At 32.3% G+C, this 26,325-nt stretch overlaps 1 protein-coding gene across 2 annotated transcripts in view; it reads right to left on the bottom strand.

Moving 5' to 3' along the window:
* The window catches only part of LOC129225712 (SR-related and CTD-associated factor 4-like), an 83,878-nt gene that overhangs the window by 50,696 nt on the left and 6,857 nt on the right, over nucleotides 1-26,325 (bottom strand). The window contains exons 3-10 of one of the 2 annotated variants that reach the window (XM_054860199.1): nucleotides 26,153-26,314; nucleotides 25,962-26,067; nucleotides 25,756-25,871; nucleotides 21,621-21,749; nucleotides 18,677-18,774; nucleotides 16,077-16,260; nucleotides 5,196-5,360; nucleotides 3,490-3,660 (exon numbers count right to left, since the gene is read on the bottom strand). In XM_054860199.1, the coding sequence (XP_054716174.1) occupies nucleotides 3,490-3,660; nucleotides 5,196-5,360; nucleotides 16,077-16,260; nucleotides 18,677-18,774; nucleotides 21,621-21,749; nucleotides 25,756-25,871; nucleotides 25,962-26,067; nucleotides 26,153-26,314 (1,131 nt within the window). The remainder of the gene's footprint in view (nucleotides 1-3,489; nucleotides 3,661-5,195; nucleotides 5,361-16,076; nucleotides 16,261-18,676; nucleotides 18,775-21,620; nucleotides 21,750-25,755; nucleotides 25,872-25,961; nucleotides 26,068-26,152; nucleotides 26,315-26,325) is intronic. The other variant, XM_054860200.1, reaches the window with a different exon arrangement.

Raw genomic sequence — 26,325 nt, forward strand, 5'->3', positions numbered from 1 at the left:
GAAATTGGCTTAACACTTAATATTGAACCGTAATATATATGTATACTAGAGGACCTGACAGACGTTGTTCTGTTCAAACTTTCTCAATTGAAAAGTTTAAAAAATTTCAATAAACTATCAAGTGTTTCAACCATTTTGTTGAAAAAAATAAGTAAATAGAAAATGTTTTAAGCTGCTTGGTGTCAGAATGCACATATTTATTACAACTTGATTTATCTAGTGCCCACTGAGCAGTTGTTTTATCAACTATTTTTTCTCGCGTACTTCAAAGATCTTCAGAGATTGCATAGTTTGTTCCTTCAGCCATACTCAAGGGATAAAAATCAACCTCAGATATTAAGTATAAAAACTAACTACGCATCTAGAAAAAACGGGAAATCCCTCTGCAACGTCCTCCATATGAAAAAGAATAAAACAATCGAATGGATATCGTTTAAAAAAAAATGATAAATGCAAAAACAGTTCCCTGAATAGGCGAAAATCACTCCCCCCCCCCCCTTCCGATGTAAAATAAACACTTTCTTCAATTAAATAGAATAAACACTCTTTAAAAACCAAAAACAATTCTTTGCAATTTAAAATATTTCACCAAATGAACAAAAGATACAATAAATTATATTAAAAGTAGTAAACAAATAATCACGCAACCGTATTGTTATGGCCAAGTTCGCCAAACTACCAAGTTCCTGTAATCCAGCCGATCAGTGAGCGAAGCGAACTCCGACCGATTAGCAATCCCATCTTTGAAACGAAAAGTTCATATATTTGCCTAATTTATTTTTTCCACCACAGATAAAAAATCTTCCTCTGCACTGATCTTGTGTGTACAGAACTACCCTGTTGTAATTTATCTGGACGAAAATAAAATTTATTTCCTCTTCAAATTCCACTATCTTTTCTTTTAATAATGTACTGATTAGTTTGATAATCCTTAAAGTATTTTTGCCATTGGTGCCAAAACTCGGATGGATTTGAACCGAGAAACAAATGTTAAGTACGGTACGATCCGATCATTTAGTTCGGAAAACCTAAAGCACCGACCCGGTCACATGGTTTAACTACGACGAAAAATACTTATATCACTGGACCTAAAATCGTTGCTTTCAAGAAATGAAGGCTTCACTCACTCTCTCTACGTTTTAACTATTCTCAATTGACATGTCACAGTAGGAAATTTCTTTACAAAAAGCAGAGCTGGCTTTCTTATTGTCCTTTGGCAACGGGTTAAATATTTATTTCAATTCTCGCTCAACAATAGGTTAAAATAAATATTAATCATTTGGGAGATATAACCATCCAATGTTTAAATTAACTAATTAATTAGCAAAAACGTTTCCGATTCGATACATCGCGCTTCGAAACCATGCTTGCCACAACTTAATTACACAAAAAAAAATTTGATCAAAATCGGTCTAGCGGTTTAAAAGCCTTATGGTGACAAACATCCGCACAGAAGATTTTTATATATTAAGATACACATGATTACTTCGATTTAAAGACTTCCTCAATTTAATGAATGATACATTTCACTGGTCCGGATTAAACTGCATTGAATGTATATGCTCCTCTATTTAACAATATCCTTGATTTAACTATAACTTTTTTCAGTCCCTTGACAATATTTAAATCGGGGTTATATATACTGTATATAAAAGAAAAACACTCATAGCTATTAACTAGGCACTACTAGATTAATAACAAAAAGATACATAAACGAAAACACTAAACAAATATTCAGTTTTAAAATGAAAAGGAATTGACACATGAAATGAAATTTAAAAAAATAAATATGTACGACGAAATTTTAAACTTAAAAAATGCAACATAATTTCAAAACAGGAACAAAAAGTAAAAGGATGCAGGTAAACAAGTCAAAAAGCAATATTTTAAATGAATATTCAACAAAAAGCAATGGTTCCCAACACAAGTTTAAACAAAACAAATTTTGCATCAAAAAAACATTAACCATGTTTAAAAGAAGACAACTAGCATGCTTTTGCTTTGAAACTTCAAAAAAGTAAAACTTGGAATGAAACAATTTATTTGCACTTATTATCCAAGAAAAAAACTTAGCTTTTTAGGGGGAGTTCATCACTTAATCAGCCAATCTTGACTATTAGTTTAAAAACAGAATATGACTCACCTTTAACAAACCATTGTTTAGGTTTATTTCTCACGCTTTTCTTTAATTTACACTTTAGAAACAAAAGAAGTTAAAACTGATTGAACCATATAAACCCCGTTTAAATTATTTGTTTTAAATTATTATTCAGAGCTAAATACTGTTCAAATAACTTTTTTTTTTTTGGTTTTAATCTTAGCAAGCATTACTGAAGTTTTTGCATGCATAAGTCTGCTAACATAAAATTAATGATTTTTGGAAAAAAAATGCATAAAAATAATTAAATATTTACTCGTAGTACATTAATTTTCCTTTTTTTTTAAATTTAAAAGACTTAATGTATTCAAGTAAGACAACTAAATTGCTGCTAAAGCAAAATAAATACTAACAAAAAGAACTAGAAACTATGTGTTATCATATTGAAGTAAAGTCACTGTAAGAAACTGGAAGGAGTAAGGCCATGTATATTTTTAAAATTTTAAACAAACAAAAAGTGGACGATTTTTTAATCACTATTTTTATCAATGTTGGTCACTGACAGATTTTAATGAGTTTAAAATGATTTACTACTGCATTTCCAGAATAATTAATGATAACTTTCTTTAAATTTTACACTGAAACCAAGATTTTAACTCTAAGCCACAGGGAATTTAAACAAGAGACTGTTACAAGGACAGTGCAGGGTAAAACCTTGAAATTATTATGAATAACTTAATATTTAATTCCATTTGAACTAATTGCTTTTGCAAATGTACTACAGAAAGTACTTAACTTCTAGCGACAAAAAAAAAAATAAAATAAATTTTATTTCGCTTTAATTTTAGGAATTTTAACTAAGGATATGCATTTTTAGAACTTAATCATGCATAAGAGGGGGGAAACAGAAAAAGAATGGGTAATTTGTTCACCAAGGGATAATGAAACATATATACTTCAACATCTTAATGCAATCCACAATATGGAGAGTAAAGTAAAATTTAAATAAATCAATCAATAAAAACCTTTGTCAATATGGAGAAGTTTTTCCCTCTGAAGAATAAGGAACTTAAGATAGAAGTTTTATTCTCATGACAAAATAGGTTTTTATTGCCAAAAAAAAATTTGTTGACAAAAAACTTATTACACAAGTAAGGGTTTAGTATATAATGATATTCATCGTCCATATTTATTGATTGCCAAGTGTAAGGCTTTAATTTTTGAGCACGTGCACCCATGGGAGAAACAAATTGGATCAAAGAATCAAAGAACGAAATAAATGCTCATAATTGTTAAATCAAAAAGAAAATTTAAAAACTAGTTGTGATTCGTCACAATTTGCCTTAGTTGGGAACCACCACATTTCTATTTCTAGATATGAAAGTATTTACTCTATCAAGTGGTGCAATTATTGAAGCAAGAGATCGTTCATCTAAATCTTGTGGTGGCCTGGCAGGTTCAGGTATTTTTCTGTCATCCTTGTCAGCTTCACAATGAGCAACAGGTAGATTTGTTGCTAGACCTGTTTGCTGAAAAGCTGCAAGGCACATGGTAGGTAACAGCTGGAAAAGGAATGAAAATGTGGTCCAATCAAGACATGGGGATAAAATGATGAAGTTGCTAAGAAATGCATAATTCTATTTCTTTTTTTTTTTTTTTGACGGAAAATAATAATAACCATAATAATAATGATTTTAAACAAAATTTAGTTAGATAGAGCATGCTTTACCTTTCTTATTAAAAATTAAATGATCTAAGTGTATTTTTGACTTGCACTCTTTATTAAAGTATATACAAGTAAAGTATTTTTTTTTCAACTTATTTTATTTATTTTACTTCAGTTAAAAAATGCTAGCATTAAAAAACCTAACATATAATATTGTAATATAAATTAATGAGCTGGGACATAATACAAAATATTCTAATTAATTTTTCTTTCAATTATTTTAACTTGGTTACTGTTTTTTTTTTTCTTTCTTCAAAATAAATGTGTCTTGTATGAGTATATAAAAAAAAATTTGACATTTTTTCATTATAAAGGGGATCCTATTTTACAATTCAGATTTCTCAATTGGAAATGCAGTTTTTTTTAAATAGAATTCACTGCTTAAAAAAAATTACTTTGACCACATCTCCTTAAAAATTAGTTACAAAATACTGGACTTAAAACGATCTTTTTCCAGTTATGTAACTAAACCAAATTTAATGTTTTTTTTTTTTAATTTTCCAGACATAAATTAAAACCTACTTCATATGAAAAATATTGAAATTCCATACCTATGGCCTATACCTAATTTTGAAAAAATTACACGGCTAAAATATTTCTTTTAAAAAAAAATTCCATTGGATTCTTTTTTAATGTTGATCTCTTTGACTTAAAACGTAGGAATGACACAATCAAAGTATCATAAAAGCTTGTGTTTAAGCTGTGTTATGATGATTGGCTGGTAACCCATACAAAAAAAAAGAAAAAAGAAAACAAGATGGACATTTTTTGAGGTTAAGAATCACTTTATGACTAACTCCAGGAATGAAAAGGCAGTTTTCAATAGGCATATCTGAGTGACTGGGTAGAGAGATAAATCAAGTTGCATCTAATTGTAATATCCATTGGTTTAATTTTAATACCAAAATCTGTTATTGCTTTAGAGAAAATAGAGTAGACAAAAAATGGGCAGTTTCAATCGACTTCAAGTGGACAGTGAAAATAGACTTGGGAGGTCCATAGGATTCTCAAAGTAGCACACCCAAATCCAAGGGCAATATATTATGCATTCATTTATTCATGCTACGCAGGGTTTAAAATAGAGTACAGTATTGCGCGAAATGCGCACAAAATCGGAAAATCCAAAGCAATCCAAAAGTTTTTTTTCTCTACATAAATATTTTTTGCAAAAATGTCATTTTTAAAAAAAATTTCCCGAAAAAAGTCGTATTTGAAGGACGGAAATCCATGAATAAATTTAAATTCATTTGAACAGTAGGGAATTAGAAACAACAGCGTGTATTTAAGACTTAATCGCTTTAAGTATTTTATAAAAAGCACATACTAAACAAATTTGAACTTAAAGCTATTCAAAGAAGGAAACCAAATTACTCTATCATGTGATGCCAAAACTGAAGCAAGTGATCTCTCATCTAAATCCCGTGGTGGCATTTGCGGTTCAGGTAATACTCGGTCATCTCTGTCGGCCTCACTCTGCGATAGTTGCAGGTTATGAGGCATTATAGGTTGCTGATACGTAGGAGCTGATGGCAACAACTGGAAAGAGGAAGAAGATTACTCACTTCCTATTTGAAATTCTGTACATAACACTAGCAAACGACAGCTCAACAAAATTCTGGGACAAAATCATGCTGTACATAAAATTCTCAAGTAGCTAGCTGTAACTTACCTGTGTACAGGAAACAAGACTGTTTTACACACATCAAGTTAAAAATTCCTACCTTTAGCACTTTGAGATTTATCTGTACTAAAACAGATTTTAAAGTAACTTCCTGTGAAACAAATTAATGATTTCTATAAATGTAATTGAAAGAAAAAAGTTTATTTCAGCCATTTGTGCAAGAGTTCCTTTTGTGAATTTCATTAAAACAATTTCAGATTTAAACGGTTACAAGGTTTTTACTTGGGGTAGTTAACTTTAATTTTTATTAAAGGATAAAAACAGTTATGACAAAAATCTACATTTTAGCTAGCATACAAAGCAGGGTTCACTTATATACGAGGGTAAATCAAACATAAACGGTAATTTATTCTTCTTAGAATGCACGTTCTAGCCAGGTGATGTTGTGTAGAGGGGAAGTTTGGTTTAGGAAGAAGGGGAACCGGCAGGTGCACGCGCGTGCTGACTCGTATTTAACAGTTAGTACACCCACGACTGAGCAAGAGGTACCTTCGTCTGTTGCGCCATGGACTCTCATTAAGTTTTTAACCAATGAAGGCGTTAAACAGTCAGAATATTTTACCCGTTTGAAGGCACAGTTTGGGGACAGTGCACTATCTCAGAATGGTGTGTATACGTGGGCGAGATAATTTAAAGGAGGACGAGAATGAATTGAAAACGAACGCCATAATCGACGCCCAAGATCAAGCCTCACAGATGAAGAACAACCGTAAGATTAGACACCTTATCGAAGGTGATCGCCGATTGCCTGTTGAAGAAATTTCGTCAGAAGTGGGTATAAGGTATGGAAGTGTTGAATCCATAATCTTTGATCAACTCGGTTTCAGAAAAATTAGTACTCGATGGGTTCCAAGGTTGTTGACTGCAAACCAAAAACAGGTCAGGTCGGAGATCGCTGAAAAGCTTCTGAATCGATTTGAGCAAGAAGGGGAGGCCTTTTTAAAGCGCATAGTGACATGTGATGAGACGGAGGTACATCACTATACCCCCCCCCCCCAAGTCTAAAATGGCCAATAAGGAGTGGAGAAAAAAGAACAAAGGTTGCCCAGCGTTGCCAACATAGCTAGGCACGATCTAAAAACGGTGAAGGCAGCTTACTACTGCCAGTCCTTTCAGACAGCAAAAGCCGCCTATTGAAAGAAAAGACGGGACATACCTATCAGAAATGTCAAACTCCTTCATGACAACGCCAGGGTTCACACTGCGGCTTTGCCAAGGGATACTCCGGAAAAAATGGGCTGGGAAACCCTAAAGCACCCTCCTTATAGCCCTGACTTATCACCCTGTGACTACTTTTTATTTCGCCTATGAAAGAATCGCTGGGAGGACAGTGATTTGGAAGCAATGAAGAAGTCAAAGAACACGTGTGAAATTGGCTTAACACCCGTCCTCAAACTTTCTATGATTAGGGAATAAAACAACTGCCAAATCGGTGGCAAAAGTGTTTGGATCATGCAGGAGACTATATTGAAAAATATTAAAGAAATGATTTATGTATAAGGTTATTCAATAAACATATATAAAAAAGCACCGTTTATACTTGATTTACCCTCGTATATATATTTTTCAAAAACTTGATAGGTAAAGCATAATTTTAAAGATTTTATTTATTGCTTTAGGCGAAAAATAACAACTTACATCTACCTCCCCCCTCTCATGTCTCTCAGTACTAAGAAAAAAACTCAGTAACTTTTCCTCCTGTTTGCGCAATGGAAATAATTAAAAGTTTGAATATTTGAGAAATTTGCTTGAAATAGTTTTCTAGAGTTGAAAAAAAAAAAAAAATAATAATAAAATAAAAATTCAGATTTAAACGGTAACAGAGTTTTTACTTAGGGTAGTAAACTTTAATTTTTATTAAAGGAAAAAAAAATCTACATCTTAGCTAGCATACAAAGCATTGTTTACTCATACATATATATTTTTCATAAACTTGATAGGTAAAGGTTATTTATTGCTTTTGGTGAAAAATAAACTTAGAATGCGATGGTTTTTTCGAAAAAAAAAAAATTTATTCTTTTTTTTTTTTTTTTTAAATCAAGCATTGCTTTAATCAGGGATGAGAGTGGTCACAGAGCAAAAAGAAGGAAATCTGAATTTTTTTTTGTAAAATTATATGGGAAAGGGCTGATATCCAAAATGCATCAAAGTCCCTGGAAGGTCAGAAATCCTCCCCCTAAAGCTATCAATCTTAAGGCAAAATTAATATTTTCTCATAAAAATTATATTCCGGTAGACATTGTGGCACATATTGTTCTTGAAGCATCGTACTCAACTCTCCCCTTCCCCTCTGGGTCATGCCTTTTTTATTCAGTCTCTCAAATTTGACTGCAAACTTTTTTATTTTGTGAAAAATAGTAACTTTGGGAAATTCCACAGCTTTCATTATACACGATTTGGGAATAACTGTAGTTAGAAAATTACCTGTATATTAAAGCATTCTGGCAATTATTTTTAGCACACATTATTGGAGGCATATTGAAGGATAAAAACTTAAATCTGTTTTCATAAAGATATTTAACTATTTTTTTTCTTTGTTATCATTGCTGCTCATTTGTTTTTAACTTTCCACTTTGTACAAATTTGTTGCATTCCACTATTTCTTGCACTGCAATGTTTGTTAATTTCTATATAAATTGAAATTTAAATTTGGCAAGAAAACAGTAATTTCTCATTCTATAATCCCCTAAGATCAATCTTTGTTTCATCACTCAACCATACAAATTTTTCATATTTTAAGAGAAAAACATGTTATTTAATTAAAAATATTTGATTGTATGGTATTGAGAATGAAAACATAACTTTTAAAATTAGGTTTGTGGAACAACAGCATACCTTTTATAGCGAAAATTGAAAATAAATAAATGAATTACAGGTTATACTTTTCCCTTTCATTGATAATCCACTTAGTGTGGAATGGAATACTTGCTAATTTTTTCTTGAAATAATACATGTCAGGATTAAAATAACAATGTGCAGTTGCCCTCATCCTCATGCCTGCTCCACACTCTCCCTGAAAAGCACGAGAGGTTTTTTTTGCCGAGAGATCTGTGACGTCATGGCGAGGGAAGCGTTGAACGAGAGAGCCGTTCACACTCTCGGGCGAGGTGTTTGCGCACGCAGAAGCGGTGATGTCACGAGCATTCGCGCGCGTTTCAACTGTCAATCCGCTTGTTTGTTTACAAAATGGACCATGAAGTAGATGCAGATTTTGCGAGGGTGCCTGTATTCTTTTTACATACAACTACCTACACATTTACAACACCAAGAAGGCAAAAAAGAAGTCGAGGAAGAAGAGATGGTGGTTGACAAATATGTTTATCCGCTATTTTTATGAAACTGTTTTATGACAACAAATGTGAATTTAAAAATTAAGATTACAACCAAAAATGGCCACAATATTATACAATTTAGTTATAAAAATAAAATATAAAGATCTGTACTCATGATTTTCATAGCATTGAATTACACTGTGCGGCAAAAAAAAAAAAAAAACCCTTCGAAATGCTTCTGTCAAAAGTACTGTCAAAAACATTTTTTTTTTCAAGCAGTTGAACTGAATTTACTCATTTTAATAATGCTGTTTCAAGTGCAGGTGAATTATTAAAAGTACAGGCGAAATTAAGATAAAATCTGAGAATTAAGTTTACAAATAATTATAAAGCCTGATTAAGAATTCTTAATATTTTTAGAGTTTTGCAACCTTAAATATTTCATAGAAATGTACTAAAATGAAACAACATTTCATAGTTAATTTCATAGTTAATTATAAAATTAAATAAAAAGCAGAAAATAATAATCAACTTGCCCGTACAATATTAAATATTACCAGCCATAACGAGTAGCGAAGAACGAAGAAATAAGCTATGCTTGCTAAAAACAAAAACGGAGAATATTCCGCGCGCGAACAGATGGCGGCGCCATCATGGCGCGGGATATTCCTTTGACTCGTGTGTAGTTTACCGCCAGAAAACGGAGACACTACGAGACGAGACAATTACGAGGCGAGGCGCCACGAGCCAAGTGAAGACCTCCATCCACATTCTCGATCTCGTCTTGTCTCGTGGTCTCGTCCAAGAGTGTAGAGGAGGCATCATGTATATATATATAAGAGCCAATGATCGAGTAACGCTCCTGACATCATCAACAGAGAAACCTGCGCCATGGCATGATAATTTGAAAATATATTTAACATGCAGGGAAAGGCTTTATTGTGACAAGGCTGAACTGGATCCAGAAACTTTACTGTTTTACTGGTAAGACTGTCAACAATGAATGCTATCTACAGAACTTAAAGAATCCACTGGAGTTAGGGTTAAAATTTCAACCATAAAAGTATCACCAATCAGGCAATTGCTTCGTTCAAATGTAAAAGCAATTTAACACCAGTCATATCTTGATGGACGATTTCATAGTTTACAAAAAAAAAAATTGAATTTTGACCTCTTGAATTTAAATTATGTTTTTCGCAATCACGAGTGTGTGTGTGTGTATGTAGGCATATGTGTTTATGTGTGTGGGGGGGTATTTGTGTTTGTGTGTAGGGTGTATGTGTATGTGGGCAAGTGTGTTTATGTCTGTGTGCAGGTATGAGTGTGTGGGCAGTTGTGTGTATGAGTGTGTGTGTGGGGGGGGGGGGGAATGTGTATGTGTATGTAGGCATATGTGTTTGTGTCTCTGTGCAGGCATGAGCGTGGGTAGTTGTGTGTGTATGTGTAGATGTCTCTATGTATGCGTGTCTGCGTATGTGTTTGTGTATGTGAGTAGTCGTATGTATGTGTGTGTATGTGATTGTGTATGTGCGTGTATGTATGTATGCATGCATGTAAGTGTAGGATATTGACACAACCTGGAGGCGGTTTTCCCTAGAGGAGCAGCATTGTGAGGAGCCGGTCGACGGTGATGCTGCAGAGGGTGCTGGCGAGAAAATAAAACAGGGTTCATACTCTATTTGGATGAAAAAACTTCCATGACTTTTCCAAGACTTTCATGACTTCAATAAAAATTTTCATGACCTTGTTACAGCATTATTTAATATCTAACAGGAATAGCACTATTTAATATCTAACTTGCTAATTTTTAGAAATGAGCATTAGCAAAAACTTCTACATGACTGCCACTTCTTTATTGAAGCACTTACTCGTAAGGAAAAAATATCGGTGTACACTTAAAAAACTAAACTATTCTTATTTGTCTTCATCATATAAGTTTAAGTAAAGTAAAATTGCAGTAAATGGAATATAATGATGCTTAAATGTCTAATACTTTTTCTTTTAAACAGGCAGAATGATAACCAATGGGACAAAGGTAAATGAGTCATCACTAAGTTTCAATAAATTTGTTTCAAAAGTTGCTTTTTAGTGTCAACAATGCATTTAATCATCCACATAACTTCACAGTATTTTCGTTCTTTAAAGTACTAAACCAGGTAATTATATAAAGAAAACCATTCAGTAGTGAATAAATCTTCTGATTCAAAAGTACTTGTTTTTGTTTACTTATTTGCACATTTTCAAATGCATATAAATTGACATGTTCAGAAATTTCATTATATAATGTGTGATTCTAGACATTGAACGTAGCAGTAAGCCTCATGGATTAGTTTTGCGGGCCGTATGTTGGACACTACTGTTTTAGAGTATTAGAATTCCCCTTTTTCTGTATCTTATCACCTGACTAAAGATCTTTATTTTCTAAAAACTTCAAATTAAGATAAACTCTGATAAATTTTATAATAAAGTTATTACGAATGATGGAAACCAACTTGGATGCAACTGAATTGCGCATTTAAAGTGGGCGTGGCCAAACCAAGAACTTGCAAGTTTGCTACTACAGAATAGAAAGAAGTGTTGAAAATAATAGTTAATTCAAAATGAGGGATGCTCAAGTAGTAAAATCACATCACTAAAAAAGGCGAGTGGTTGCGACAGAAGTGGATGCAATGAGATTTCAAAATTCAGATTTGATTTTTGGATCATTCAATTTTCGACTTTTAATAACTTTTATGAGCTATACTATTAAATCACTTAAGATTTCTAACGCTCTTTTAGTTACTGTTACTTTCTCTTTGTCCAGGACATTTTTCCATGACTTGAAATAAATTTCCATGACTTTGAATGAAAATTTCAATTTTCCATGACTTTTCCAGGTCTGAAATTTGCTTATTTTTTTTTCCATGTCTTTCCAGGATTTCCATGACCCGTACGAACCCTGATAAAATGATAGGACACCAAAAACAGTGAAAGGAAAGCAATACGCAATCGTGATTGCTCAAAAAAACATGAAATCCAAAAATTTTTATCAGGTTGTAAAGCCTAAATGAGATGGGATCCACCTTAAATATTTTGCATGCTTTCTCATATACATATAAAGCAATGGTGCAAGTGGACTTAAGTAAAATTTTCGGAAATAACGGAGCTCGCCCCCCCCCCACAAAAAATTTAAATATGCATAAAAAAAATCATTGGGGAAAAAACATTTCAATTAAAAAAAAAAATTTCAGTTTTAAAATGTATTGTCAGCCCAAAATTTTTGGAAATTTCTGATCACAAACATCCTTGATATAAAGAATAATCAAACAAAAATTCAAGCACCCCCCTCTCCCCAGAAGAAATTAGGATTTATTTTCATTAATATAAGCACACCTATCTGAGTAAGTCAGCCAAAATACTGCACATTTTGATCCAGCATTCGATATGGTGCATGACAATGCAAAAAAAAAAAAAAAAAAAGCCATTTTTAACAGCTAAAATTGAATTTATTTTTAAACAAAGGACATTTGCTTTCAAACAAATAAACCCAATTATGTATGCTACAGAGAGGACATGAGACTTTTCTGCTCTTCGATCGACAGAGTTGGGGCAAATATTGCTTTATGGGGGTAGGGCTGGGCAATGTAGGAGTTTCTACATCGTGATGCATTGCCCAACCTTACATTGCTATATATCATGATGTCAGTTTTTTTTTTTTTTTTGTTATTGTTGAATGATAATAAGTTAAACTTTGTTCATCAATATATTTTCCATTAAGAGCTTAAAAAATTGCATTTCCTGCTAGTGTAGGGAAAAGTGAAGGTCTTTGTTCGCTTTTGATCTCCCACGCAGAGACGCCCTGAAGTTAAAATTTTGGTTAGGGGGATTTTCTGATTTGCTGAATAATACTCTGAATTTTACCAAATGATAAAATACGAGCATGAACACAAACATGAATCTAATGAGAAGACATATTAAACATCACTTTTTTGAAAAGGAAATTTTTTAATACAGTCTCTAAATTTACCAAACCCAGAAAGAGAAATGTTGAATAAGGACATTTTTGGTAGGTCACACTGACCTCTCATCGGGGCGCCCCTACTTCCACTAGCGTTTTGAAACAATTAAGATATTAAAACCATTGAGAAGAGACAAAAAGGAGGGAGTGAAGATTTTCTTAACGTGATAGATTTTAAAGCAAAGCAATGGAAGAAATAAGGTTTCTTTTGCTAGTTTCATGCAAAACGAATCAAATATTCGTCATTGTTGAATCATGTGACTTGGAGTGGTAGCCTCGGCTTTTGCAAAGCCAATGATTCGGAGCTTGGATTTTTAGTTGGTTTGGTATTGATGCATTGGTTTACAGTGAAATTCTAAAATGGTTTAATGATGTGGGATGTATACCCGTGTTTTGTGATACATTGTCCAACCCTAATGCGGGTGGGGTCCTGGTCCGAATAAAACCTGTAAACTTTTACCAAACATGATCGTCAGCAATCACTTCTTTGGCCGTGGCTAAAGATCTGCAATTATAATAATGCGAATTGTTTCAAGTTGATGTCCAAATTGTTATTTATCTTCTCGAATAAATTTGGCTTTTTCGATAATTTGTAGTCAGCTGAAAGATTTTGAATCCTTAGGTAGCAACCAGATAATTTGTAGCATCCGGCATCTCTGAACACCTAACTTTCAAATGTCTTCCTAAATACTGCTAACCTTTTGTCTAGCCCTGAAACGGCTCTCAAATTTGATCAAACAAAATATATATTTATTTTTATGTATATCGAATGTCTTCTGTATTGATCTACTGAAAATAATCACAATGCAGTGATTGTTCATTTTCACTCTTTTACTGCTAGCAGCTAGTTGAAGCGGGAGAGACATCTTTTTGAGTTAGAATGAAAGTGATTTCAGTTTTTAGTGGAAAAAAGTTGCATAGGAAGCTCTTGCAATCATTTCAGCATTTTACAGCAACATTTTAGTCCCATCACAGGGTTGGCAAGTTTCTGCCGAGGCGGTTAAAACCACTGGTAGAAACTGGTTAAACCGGCATGGCAAAAACCACTTTCTGCCACATTTGCGGCAGAAACTGGCAAAAACTCACAAAATGAATAAAAAGGAAGTGCATGGAAAAAATAATTATTAACCAAAGTACATTTTAATTACAGTATTACCACAATTGAAAATCAAATGTTACATTGTTTGGACCCTGCAGTTGCTTTTTAGAAAAGGTAGTTTCTAAAATCTAAACAGTTTCTCTATCTAATATGTACAAATGAGAAACTTTAGAATATTCCTGCAGCAGAAGAGCTAGCAGGCAATGCATGAAGGAACAAGCAATGTTCCTGAAATCATCTATTGTATATTTTTTTTAACTGGTCCACATATAGTAACTGGCGTAGTGGGCGAAATTCAACTGGAAAAATAAGTTTCCAATACAATATTAACAATATAATAAGTTTCCATAACAATATTAACTTAGATTTTGTGACTGGTACAAAATCTATGTTAATATTGGCAAGAAAAATTCTGGCACTTTCTTCTTGAAGCAAGTGATAATTTCGATCAAACAATTTAGATAAAGCACATAAGTGAGCAAATTAAAATCAGAAATGCCTTTTAATTTTGTATGTCGCTCCTCTTTCCTGAGCTCCTATATGATTTTTCGTCCTTTGTTAGATTAATCCAAACATTACAAGCATTTGCAGTTGAAAAGTTCATAAATGATGAAATGAAGTTTAGTTTTTTAGTTTACTTAAACGAATATCATTTGGCAATCACTTAAGTAATTAAAGATGCTTTTAAGTTTTTGCCGGTTATAACCAGTTTCTGCCACTGGCACGGCAAAAACTAGTTTCTGCCGGTAGAAAGCCAACCCTGTACCCATCATGCTTTTACAAGTCCTCCCTCAAATGAAATCATTGCCAGTTTAGTAAATCTTCAAATATTATGCACTATTATCAGAAAAAACCTAACTATTGTAAGAAATCCTGTATTAAAAAAAAAAAACCTACCCTAAAAACTGAAGTACACTAACTTATTGGATTTTGTACCTGGACATTGTTGTATAACACTTTCATGAAATACACGATTTATGAGTCATGGTTTCTTATGACACATCAACTAGCATCGTGTAGCACTTACTAGATGCAAGACAATTTTGTTTCACCGCCAGTCAGAGGCGCCGATTGAGACTGAAAAGTGGGAGGGGGAGATAACTAAAAGTCATAGTATTTTTAATGGCAGCAAAAAATAAATAAATAAAAAAATAAATAAATAAAATTTTTTCCTAAGGCTTGTTTTTAGAACATAAGATTGGTAATTCATGCAAATTTAACATCTTAACTTGCCTTTTTTTAAAAAGATTTTGATGAATTATGTACACAATAACTTTCCCCAAAGAAACACTTTGACATGAATTACTTACATTATTTATACCAAAGTATTTTGAGATAATAACCTGAGTGAGATGTCTTGTCACTCGGTAATAATTTCATTAAGCAAGTATGGCTTGTTTTAGTTAAATTAATATCTAAACAACAAATACATACACTAAAAGTTACTGCTTGTTTCCTAAACAGATATACAAACAAAAACATTATGATCTGAAAGTCTCGACACTTCTGCTTTTTTTTTTTTTGAATAATTTCTTGTTTTGGTTCCTAAATCGGAAAATAAAATAAATTTAATGAACCATAAAAAAGTGGAGCGGTTGCACCCCGCCCCCCTCCTGAATTGCTCTCACTGCCAACATCAGCAATTTAATACTGTAGACCTTTGTTTTATGCAGTTATTATGCCTTGTTTTAGGTTCCACGAAAATACTGTGCAAATTAAAACCACGTAAGTAAAGACTGAATAGTGTTAAAATAGGGTTTAGGTTCCACAGCTCTATCTAAGAATGCTCCTTTCTAGTGAGATAAATAATGCACAAAGTGCATAGAGAAAGCATGAATTATCTTATTGTAAAAAAGAGCTCTTTACGATAGTCTTTTGGCAGTTAAATAACTTTAAATTAAAGTTATGAATTAAATTAATTCAGGAAAGAGCTTCACAACCAATTACAAGACGCCAGTTGCGCAAGCTTGCTTATTAGCTTGCCCAATTGTTTCTTTCATGGTAATTGCAATTTTAAAAGGTTTAGTTTTTGTAAGAGGAGAAAATTTCTCATTTGCATATAACAAAACAAAAACGCCAAATCTTTAACCGTATTAAAAAAAAAAAAAAAAAAAACTGTGTAAAACGAGGGTCATCTGTATTTTTGAATACTGAAAGATTTTAAAGTCAATCTTACTTAACAATGAACTTTCAATACACTTACATGTTGCTGAGGGCTGTTGTGAACTTCAGACTGAAAAGTTCCGTCATTATCTGCAGCTTTAGCTTGAGTTTGCATAGCTGGATCCGAGTTCATTGCTTTTAATGCTTCATTTTGTTGAATTGTTTTCTGCATCTGTTGAATCTGTTTTAATAGGTCTGGATTGCTTAGAAAATTCTGGGCCATGCTGTAAAATAATTTTAACATAAGCAAAGCATATTGGAATGAATAGTTATTTTGCATTGAATTCATGAAAATAAAGAGTTGCTCTTAACATTGTTATTTTTGCTGCAACATTTAGGCTCTGTTTACTAATGATTAGATTTGGAGACAACTATAGTTTTCCACAGCAGTTGCAAAACAGTATTTTAAAATTAAATAGATGTTTTGGGGAAAGTTGCATCTCAAATCCTGATTGAAGATTTATTAATCCTAATTTTAAGTGTTCTCATGCTCGATTCGGAACACTGCTGTTTTTGCTTTCAAACATTTTGAAATATTTACTAAATATGCTCTATATGTGTTGCACTTACGAATAAAACAACTATGAATCTTACTAACTTGATTTATCATTTTCATTCAAATGGTTTCCTTTATTTATTTTAAAATTTTTATTAAAAGGAGATCTTTTAGCTATTTTTCAATTACTCAAGAAGTACTATTCAAAACTTCATAAACTTTTAACCATTCATATAACACCAGCTTTCCTTTTCAAATTTATTTTCTGAAATTTTTGCATTTAATAATTTCTTTAATATGAAGATTTTTTTATTTCCTGAAAAATTTGTAATTTGTGACTTATGTCCTTTTTATTGGAACCCATATGCGGGGAAGGGGCAAGTGGGGGCTCAAGCCCCCCCCCCCCCAGAAATTACAACTTCCTTGCTTTCAATATGTTTTTCTTAGCAAAAATGAAATAAATGTGTAAATATTTCTTTTCTAGCCATTAATAAAAAGTCATTTAAAATGTTGAATCTTAATAACACAAATCTGTACTGAAATTGGTCTCTATGGGGAAAATATCCTGCTAAACCACGGGAGAAATATTTGAGACCCTCTTAAAATTTTGCATATGGGCGCCAATGATCCTTTTAACAAAAACCAATCACTTATCCCTTGAACTTTGGGTAAAATGCACCTTGTGCAGCTTTTAAACTCTTTAATATGCTAAAAAATAGAAAAAAATCTTCAATGAGATACTTTCAAATTTATGATTTTAAAATTGGAATACTTTTTTCCTGGATTTTTTTTTACTAAATAGTTTAATTACGCAAGTCAAATAAAAAATAGTTTTGACAACTTTCTGAGTATAATTAGTAACTATGTGTTCTTTAATTTTGAAACATTTCAGGGTTTTAACATTTTCAGGTTGAGCAAGGAGAGAGACTTTGAACATATAAAATTAGTCAAGAGAGGATAAACCCTAGCAACAAAATCAATATAAACAAGAAAGTTTGTACATACTAAGAAAAGGCAGTACTAGCGAATTTAAGAATCTTCAAGAGAATTTCTAGGGTTTAATTTAAAAAATGATTTAAATCAATTAATTTATATTGTTGACACCCTATCAGGGTTGGCAAGTTTCTGCCGAGGCGGTTAAAACCACTGGTAGAAACAGGTTAAAACCGGCATGGCAAAAACCACTTCTGCCACATTTGTGGCAGAAACTGGCAAAAACTCACAAAATGAAAAATTAATTCTTGATATACAACAGAAAATACATGGAAAAAATAATTAATTGTTAACCAAAGCAATGTAATTTTTTTACAGAATTATCACAATTCAAAATCAAATGTTACATTGTTGGGACCCTGCAATTGCCTCTTAGAAAAGGTGGTTTCAAAAAACTAAACAGGTTCTCAATTTAATATGCACAAATGAGAAACTATAGAATATTCTTGAAACAGAAGAGCTAGCAGACAATGCATCAAGGAGCAAGCAATGTTCGTGAAACTTTCATCTACTGTATAACTGGTCCACCATGTAGTAACTTTTCTTGTGGTAAAAATTTGACTAGAAAAATAAGTTTCGAGAAATGGGGCCAATTTGTTTTGCAAAGCTGTCATATTAGGTACAAAATTCTAGGCAAGTAAAATTCTGGCACTTTCTTCTTGAAGCACGTGACATGATAATTTCAATCACAAACAATTTATATTTAGAGGAAGCATATAAGTGAGCAAATTATAATCAATAATGCCCGTTTACTTCTGTATGTCACTCCTCTTTCCTAAGCACCCCCATATGATTTTTTATCCTTTGTTAAATTAATCCAAATACTACGAGCCTCTGCAATTGAAAAGTTCCCTTTCTGAACTAAATCAAGGGCACTAGCATTGGATTTTATTTTTTTAAATGATGAAATAATGTTTAATTTTTTAGTTTACTTAAACAAATATCATTAACTAATTACTTAAGACATTAAAGACACTTTTAAGTTTTTGCCAGTTTCTGCCGGTTATAACCAGTTTCTGCCACTGGCACGGCAAAAACTAGTTTCTGCCGGCAGAAAGCCAACCCTGCACCCTATATATATATATAAATATACATAGACATAGATTATTGTTCGATTCAACACAAAGCCCTCTTCCAAATTATTAATATACCTAAATGCCAGCGCATTTGTTTGGTTAGATAAATGACCATCATCATTTTTGACTTCTTCTTCATCTTCTTCATCCCCATAATCGAAAGCAAGCAGATCCTGAAAAAAAAATTCAAATAAAACAAAAACTTTTTGAAAAGCAGCATACTTTTTAAGAATAACACTATATAATTAGATTGAAATTCAGTGATAAAATTTATTACAAAACATTTATGGTCAGATTAAATTTTTCAATTTAAATTTTTACCAGTGTAGAAGATTTTTGTTTCTTAAAATCTATTTCACTGAAAGATTAAATGATGATTGAAAGAAAGACAAAACTGGAAAAAGGTTGAGCAAATACTTATTTGCAATTTTTATTTTTTATTTTTGAACCATTTATTGGTAGAAACATTATTGAACTAAATACTGGTCATTACTACACAACACTGAAAATACTACCGTATATACTCGCGTATAGGTCGATCTCGCGTATAAGTCGACCCCCTCTTTTTCAGAGAAAAAATCCAGAAAAAATCTAAAACCCGCGTATAAGTCGACCCCCATACTTTCCAAAAACATCGCGAATTATTTTCAAAGAAATTTCAAAATAATGAATACATTTATTTACAAATAAAATAGGAATTAAATAGGAAAACATTTCTAAAAGCCTTCAAACTCGGATTCCGAGTCGAGACGCAAAAAAAGTTAATTAAAGTCCGCTTCCGTCATCACCGCGTCATCGTATACATCGGCGGCTGCAGAATCGTCAATGATATCAGAGTTTGAATCGCTGTCGGCACTAGTCCGCACAAAGAAAACAGGAGGCAGAAGTGCGCACGTGCCGTGGGCCACGCACGTGCTTTGAAAAGATATGATTAAGCAAGTATGTTGCCACTCTTAAAACAAAAAGTATAGCAGTTAATTATTTGAATGGCGTGACAGTTGACGATAAATATTTTCATACGTTTCACGATATTTGTTAATTGCTGATTTGATTCTTAATAAAGAGGAATAAAATTATCTTTATTTATGTGTATTATTTAGGTTTTTTTAGTTATTATTTTTGAATAAGTTTACTTTTTCACACGATCAACTTATCAGCAACTACCTGTAACGGTACATCGGCATTTCTCGTAGCTTCCCAGCTCTCGTTGATCGGAAAAAAAATTTCGGAAAATTTGACCCGCGTATAAGTCGACCCCCCTTCCTTTGATCTCATTTTTTGGACAAAATTTCTCGACTTATACGCGAGTATATACGGTATATATAAAAATCACTAACTAAAATAAAAGGAAAGGGAAATGAGCAATTAAGAATTTAAAAATCAAACAAGTTTAGCCATTCAGTAAATTACCGCCCATTAGCCAGGGCTAAAGCAGAAAACATGAAATACACCGCCAGCTCAGTCATTTAAAGTCGAGGACTGCAGTTTCGTGCTTATTAGCACTCATCAATCTGGCATAGGAAAGTGACTGAGCTGGAGATGGAAAACCTCTTAAGGAAGCCAAGAGTGAATCTGGTCTGCTAATTCTATATTAGCAACCAGTTTGTTTCGCACTCTTGGCTTCCTTAAGAGGTTTTCCATCTCCAGCTCAGTCACTTTCCGATTACGAAGATTTTGAGATTCATTTCACAAGTATTGACAATCTTAACTTAGATTCTCTGAAAATCTTGTAGGCATTGCCAAACTAACACTGGATTGGTTATCCCCATTTTTGTTGTCGATTTGGAAATATATTCCTAATTAGTCCACTAACTTGTATCATTACTTCTGTTAAGGTTTAAAAATATGCAGTAACTTACCTGTAACAGTCATTAACTAAAATTAAACACATTTAGTATGAGTTTCTGCTATATGCTCGCTAACCCTAACAAAATCTGCAGATTGCTTTGAAATTATGTTTGGTTTGTGAAGATTTAAACCTTCTGTTAAAGAAGGATCCTCCTGTAGAAAATAACAGTTAAGTAAAGATTTTATTTTAGTTAATTTAATTAACTAAAATTTTTACTTTAAATTTTAAAATAATAATAAAATCCTAAATTGAAAAGCTCTCAGTTGCAAGTCTCCTGCTACACCTTTGGTTCAGAAGTAATTTTGCACCAAAGGTAAAAGGCTGTAGGTGCTATGGCTGTCTTGGATGTAAACCAGCCAATTTCTTTGACTGCACTTTTTTTTAATGTGTGGAGAAACAACTCCCAAACAGCTCAACGACACACATGAGAGATGGGCCTAACAAATCCAGGGCAACTCGTCTATAAAGTGATAAGCTCTAAAACATAACTGTGTGGAAACTAACAATTTTTGCTGGCATCTAAAATTTTGCTATTTTTGTCAGACTCTGAACGAAAACATAAAACTATGAAAGACCAAAACCCAGAAAATGTCAATATTCACAAAGCAATGACATTGGGCGAAAGCCCATTGGTGAATATTGACATCCTTCAATTTCAATTTTCCGCCATAGTATATCGTCGCCTCGGAGCAACACTAAGACATCTAATCCTAGAAATAACACTAAGATATCCTACTGTTGCTCTGAGGCGATGATATATACTCACAAACATATGTATACATTTAGTGGATATTTTGGGAGAAATATATAAACAAAGAATGTATGACTACTAGTGGCATACAAATTTGAACTTGACAAAAAGCATGAAGGATTTCTACACAACCACCTCTCTCGGAACAAAGTATTTCAATAAACTATCACACATCATTCCTTACAGTATTTTCATACTGGCATTTTAATACTTATTTAGGTTTTTTTTTTGAAAATAACACAATTTCTCCAGAACATTAAATAAAAATTTCAATAGAAAAATATTTAACTGAAATATATTTATATTAAACAACATTTACAACTTTTCTCCCATCATGTAGCACTCCTTTTTGTGACTCTGTTTGGAATTGGTTTTCTAGTTTGAGCACCACTGCATTAACAATAAAAAAGCTTACTTACTTTATTAAACTTAACAGTTTCTTCAACAGGTTTGGCTTGTATTTTGTTTGCTGATGACCTAGATATTTCTTCTTCCATAGAATTAATCATTTCGGCTTTAGTAAATTTTTCAAGATTTGTAGTTGTTATCTACGGATGAAGAATGTATTAGATTAGAGATCATCAATGTGACTAAAAATATTTTTTTATTACCTTAATTATTATTATTAAGGAAAAAGAATGGTAAATCATATTATAATCATGCTATAAATTTAAGCTTTAAATCCTTAAAATATAGAGTTTGTCCTACTCTTTCAAATAATTATAGAAATTTAGACTTAAAGAAAACTCATTGACTAAACTCAATGAAAACTAAGTTTTTAAAATCATTTACATGTTTGCGATCATAAAGAACATCAAAGCAGTATGTTAAAAATATTGTTACGTGTTCGGTGCAACTTCGAACTTTTTTAAAAGAACGACACAGTTTTTGAGAAAACACAGGAGATTTATTTACAACTATGTACAAGAAATATATCGTTAGCAACTGCTAAATTAACCATAGCAATTAGGTAAATATCAATTAACACCGTAAAATTAACGATAACACGTTTTTACATCAAAATACGCAAAGACATAGTGCAAAGGCTAATACACACTTTCCAAGCACAACAGCTTTAAACATGACTTCACAGTTAAAAAGCAAACTGACTCTTTCCAATGCCACCCGGCTATTTATAACTCTCGAAAGAGAGCTCTCAAACATTCCATGTGATTCATAAAGTTTCATTTCATTTTCGTTTTATTCATTCACAAATCTTGTCTTTCAGAAATGGAGGGACCATATACTTCATTCGAATGTAAGGGAGTTGTATATTCATTACAAGATAATGACACAAAGGCCATATTTAGCCAGATTATAACAAATTAATTATAAAAACAATTACTATTTACAGAATTTGTAACAATATGAAAATTAATCTACAGTCAGCCCAGATTATATAGAATTGACAACCGTCCAGTTAAGACGAGTCTATCTGAATGAGGGGGAAAAGTGAAAATATGATGCATGTGTTCCGTTCAATTGAATGTGAATCCGCTTAATTAAGAGGCTAACAGTCTTCTGCAAGAGCCGACATCCTTGAAAACTAATAGATGCATCCATTTCCGCCTGTAAACCGGATGCTTGACTTCTGTATCCAATCAGTGGTCAGACTGTACAACCTTAATAATTTGTTGATTTTAAAAAGGATTTTAATAAAGTAGGTCATCTGTCTCAACACAATACATGGTGTTTCTGAACACTTGGGCAAAACTTTAAGGAGTGATAGTACATACAAGGACAAACAATACAATGGTAAAAATAAGGGTCCCAAATGTCTTCCAAAGGAGATAGGTGGCATTAAAGTTTAGGGTCCAAATAAATTTTGAAGATATAATTTTAAAAATGCCGACAGAGGGTGCTTTAGACTTTGGAGAAATGAACAACTATTTTTACCGCTATTTTTGAACCTCATTAGATATTTTCTAATGATTGTGCTTAAACTTAAATTTTCAGCTCAAAATCAGAATCATTGGGCGTGATTAAGCCGCGCAAAATGAACTGTGTTCAGAAGTTAAAATACAGTGTCACAAAAAAAAAAAAAAAAAAAAAAAAAAAAAAAAAAAAAAAACAGAAGGAAATGAGTGATCTTCACGAAATTTAAAATGGATGTGGCCTATGACAAGATAAGGAATTGATTATGAATTCAGAACAATAAATTGTTTTATTAAGAAGTTATGACACAATAAAGGTTACAAAACCGTAAGTTGTGTATAGACTCCTCTAGCAGCTATGCAAGACAAAACACGGCGTGGTATGGAGTGAAATAGGTTACCTATAACCACTGGGTCTAAATCGGGATTCATCGTTGAAGATAACACACCTCCTGTGTGTCACAACCCAGATAATCAAGTGCAGTGAAAATCCAATTCTTCTTTTAAGGTGTTAAACAGCATGGAACTAATGTTAACGACCTTGTTGATACGGTAGTGATGATGCGTGATTTTCGCGCTCATTTCTGTTTCTACAATGCCTTAACCGACTGCAATGGAGTGATTCATTTATTTTTACCTACACTAAGTTACAATCATATCTCTTCGACCAAGGTAGCGGCTAATACATAGGTACAACCAACCTGCTTTTCTGAGACCTACTGTACGTCCCTTTAAAAAGTCCAACAATTGTTCATATACGTCTAAAAGGTCGTCCTAGTCACAATAACCTCCTTACAACTCAAGAGTTTCGTTTGAAACTCTTGAGTTGTGAGAAGAGTGCCCTTTGACACAAGCTTTCACACTTTCAATCATACCTGTCTGCTCATCTTGTTTGCGCATAGCATGCTTGCCCTTTCATCACTGGCAACGAAATTTAAATCATCTCTTACCAAACTATATTCCTACTGAGTTTGTTGATTGCAGCTCAATTTATTCTTGATGCATACATTTTTTTGTGACAAAGTGATCTTAAATCTTTGAAAACAGTTCAATTTTCGCTACTTAATCACTCAAAACAATTCAGATTTTGAGCTCAAAATTTAAGTTTAAATCCAAACATTAAAAAACATTTAATATCAAAAACTATCAAAAATATCCGATATTTTGATATCTATCCGATATTTGCAATCAGTACAAACTAAAATCTTCAAAAAGATAAATGAATAAATATGTAGCCTTTAAATTAACATTTCTATCATTATTTATATCTAATATTTCATTTAAATTTTTTATCAATTTTAATGGAGTTCATTTAGTATTAGCTGTTGTACTCATTTTTCTTCTGTTAGCCGCTTTTACACAGTTATATGATTCAGAAAAAAAAAATATGCCTTAGTCGGTGCACAGTCATAAGACATTTTATTGTTTTCAGACCGACATTTAATATTTAATGAGGCACTTATAATACGAATTAAAATTGTTACATTACTAATCATTTTATGTATATAAAATAAAAAAGGAATAATATATTACTTTGTTACATCAATGATGTATAAATACATCATAAAAATATAGTTCATAAGTTTTTGGTTATTTTCAATAAGAAATGAACAATATTACAATGATCAATATATTTTTTTGTATTGAAAATACTTTAGTTGAAAAAATAAATATTGAAAATATCAAAATATCATGATATTTTCAAAATAAATATTGGATATATATCGTAATATATATTGACTGATATATATCGCCGAACCCTGCAATGTCCTTACGGTTTCGTCACTGGCGACGAAATTTAAATCATCTCTTACCAAACTACATTCCTGCCGAGTTTTTTTCCTGCAGTTCAATTTATTCTTGATGCATACATTTTTTTGCGACAAAATGTATTTCAACCTTTGAAGACAGTTCAGTTTTTGCTACTTAATCACTTCCAACAATTCAGATTTTGAGCTCAAAATTTGAGTTTAAGTTCAAGCATTAGAAAACATTTAACGAGATTCAAAAATAGCGGTAAAAATTGTTGTTCGTTACTCCATAGTCCAAAGCTCCCTCTATCGGCATTTTTTAAACTACATCTTCAAAATTTATCTTTAAGAAAATACTGATAAAAAGGAATAATTTTAGCCAAAACGGCAAATGGAATCGATCCATTTTTCTGTTTTTTATGATCATTTGAAATTTTGGACCCTAAACTTTAATGGTGCCTATCTCCTCCAGAAGATGTTTGGGACCCCTTTCGTTTTTGCCATTATATTGTTTGTCCAGATGTGTACTATCCCCCCTTAAAGTTTTGCCCAGGAGTTCAGAAACACCCTGTATATCAAAGAAAGAAAAAGTTATCTGGCTCAATATAATGATCTTAAAATTCCCATGAAAAAAATGGACCAATTGATAACTTGAACAAATACATGATTTAGATGATATAAGTTGTGATAAGGAACAAAATAATTCTTTCAGTACAAAACGTAAAGAGATGATTTTTTTTTGCATAAATTGTTAATATGTCTCATCACTTATTAAATATATTAAACTTTATTTCATAAATAATATAATCAACAACAATAAATAAACTATCAGAATAGACTGCACAAATTTGAAATCTCCCCAAAAGTTGAAAAATTTTCTAGATGACCTCTGATGTCATAGTAATAAAAAGTTAAGAAAAAAGAGGTACCTCAGCATATGTTCTATTTTCTGGCACAGGTTCTTCGTTACTCTGGGGCCAACCTTTCCAGCTTGAATCATTTGCTTTGTGCCGGGAATTCTGAGCATCTTCGACTGTTGTTAATGCTGAAAAATTCATTTTAAAAAGTTTAGGATTAAACAAAGTACAATACAAAACTATTGACAGTGTAATACAAATATTTAAGCATTTCTTACATTCAGTGGCAGAATTAGGATGCCCCATATCTAGTAAAGGCTGTATCACATCAATGGGAAATACATTATTTTTCTGCCACAAATTTAAAACTCGAATGATTTTTGGCTGCAAACAGAAAAAAAACAGAGAGATATAGAGCTATTTTCTCTAAAATGAAAAACAGTAATAAAAACATTTGATATGTACATACTCTGTCATCTTCTGAACACTTGAACAGGTGTTGAAATGTAATGGAAATATTTTTAACAAACCGTGGCCCAAAGACATCTTTATCAGCACCAAATTGATGACGAGACTGCCTTACTATAGAGTCCACAACATACAACCCTGGAACTTTGTACTCTGGCCGACACTATTCACAAA

Source organism: Uloborus diversus, chromosome 7, assembly GCF_026930045.1.
Source record: "Uloborus diversus isolate 005 chromosome 7, Udiv.v.3.1, whole genome shotgun sequence".
Lineage (NCBI taxonomy): Eukaryota > Metazoa > Arthropoda > Arachnida > Araneae > Uloboridae > Uloborus > Uloborus diversus.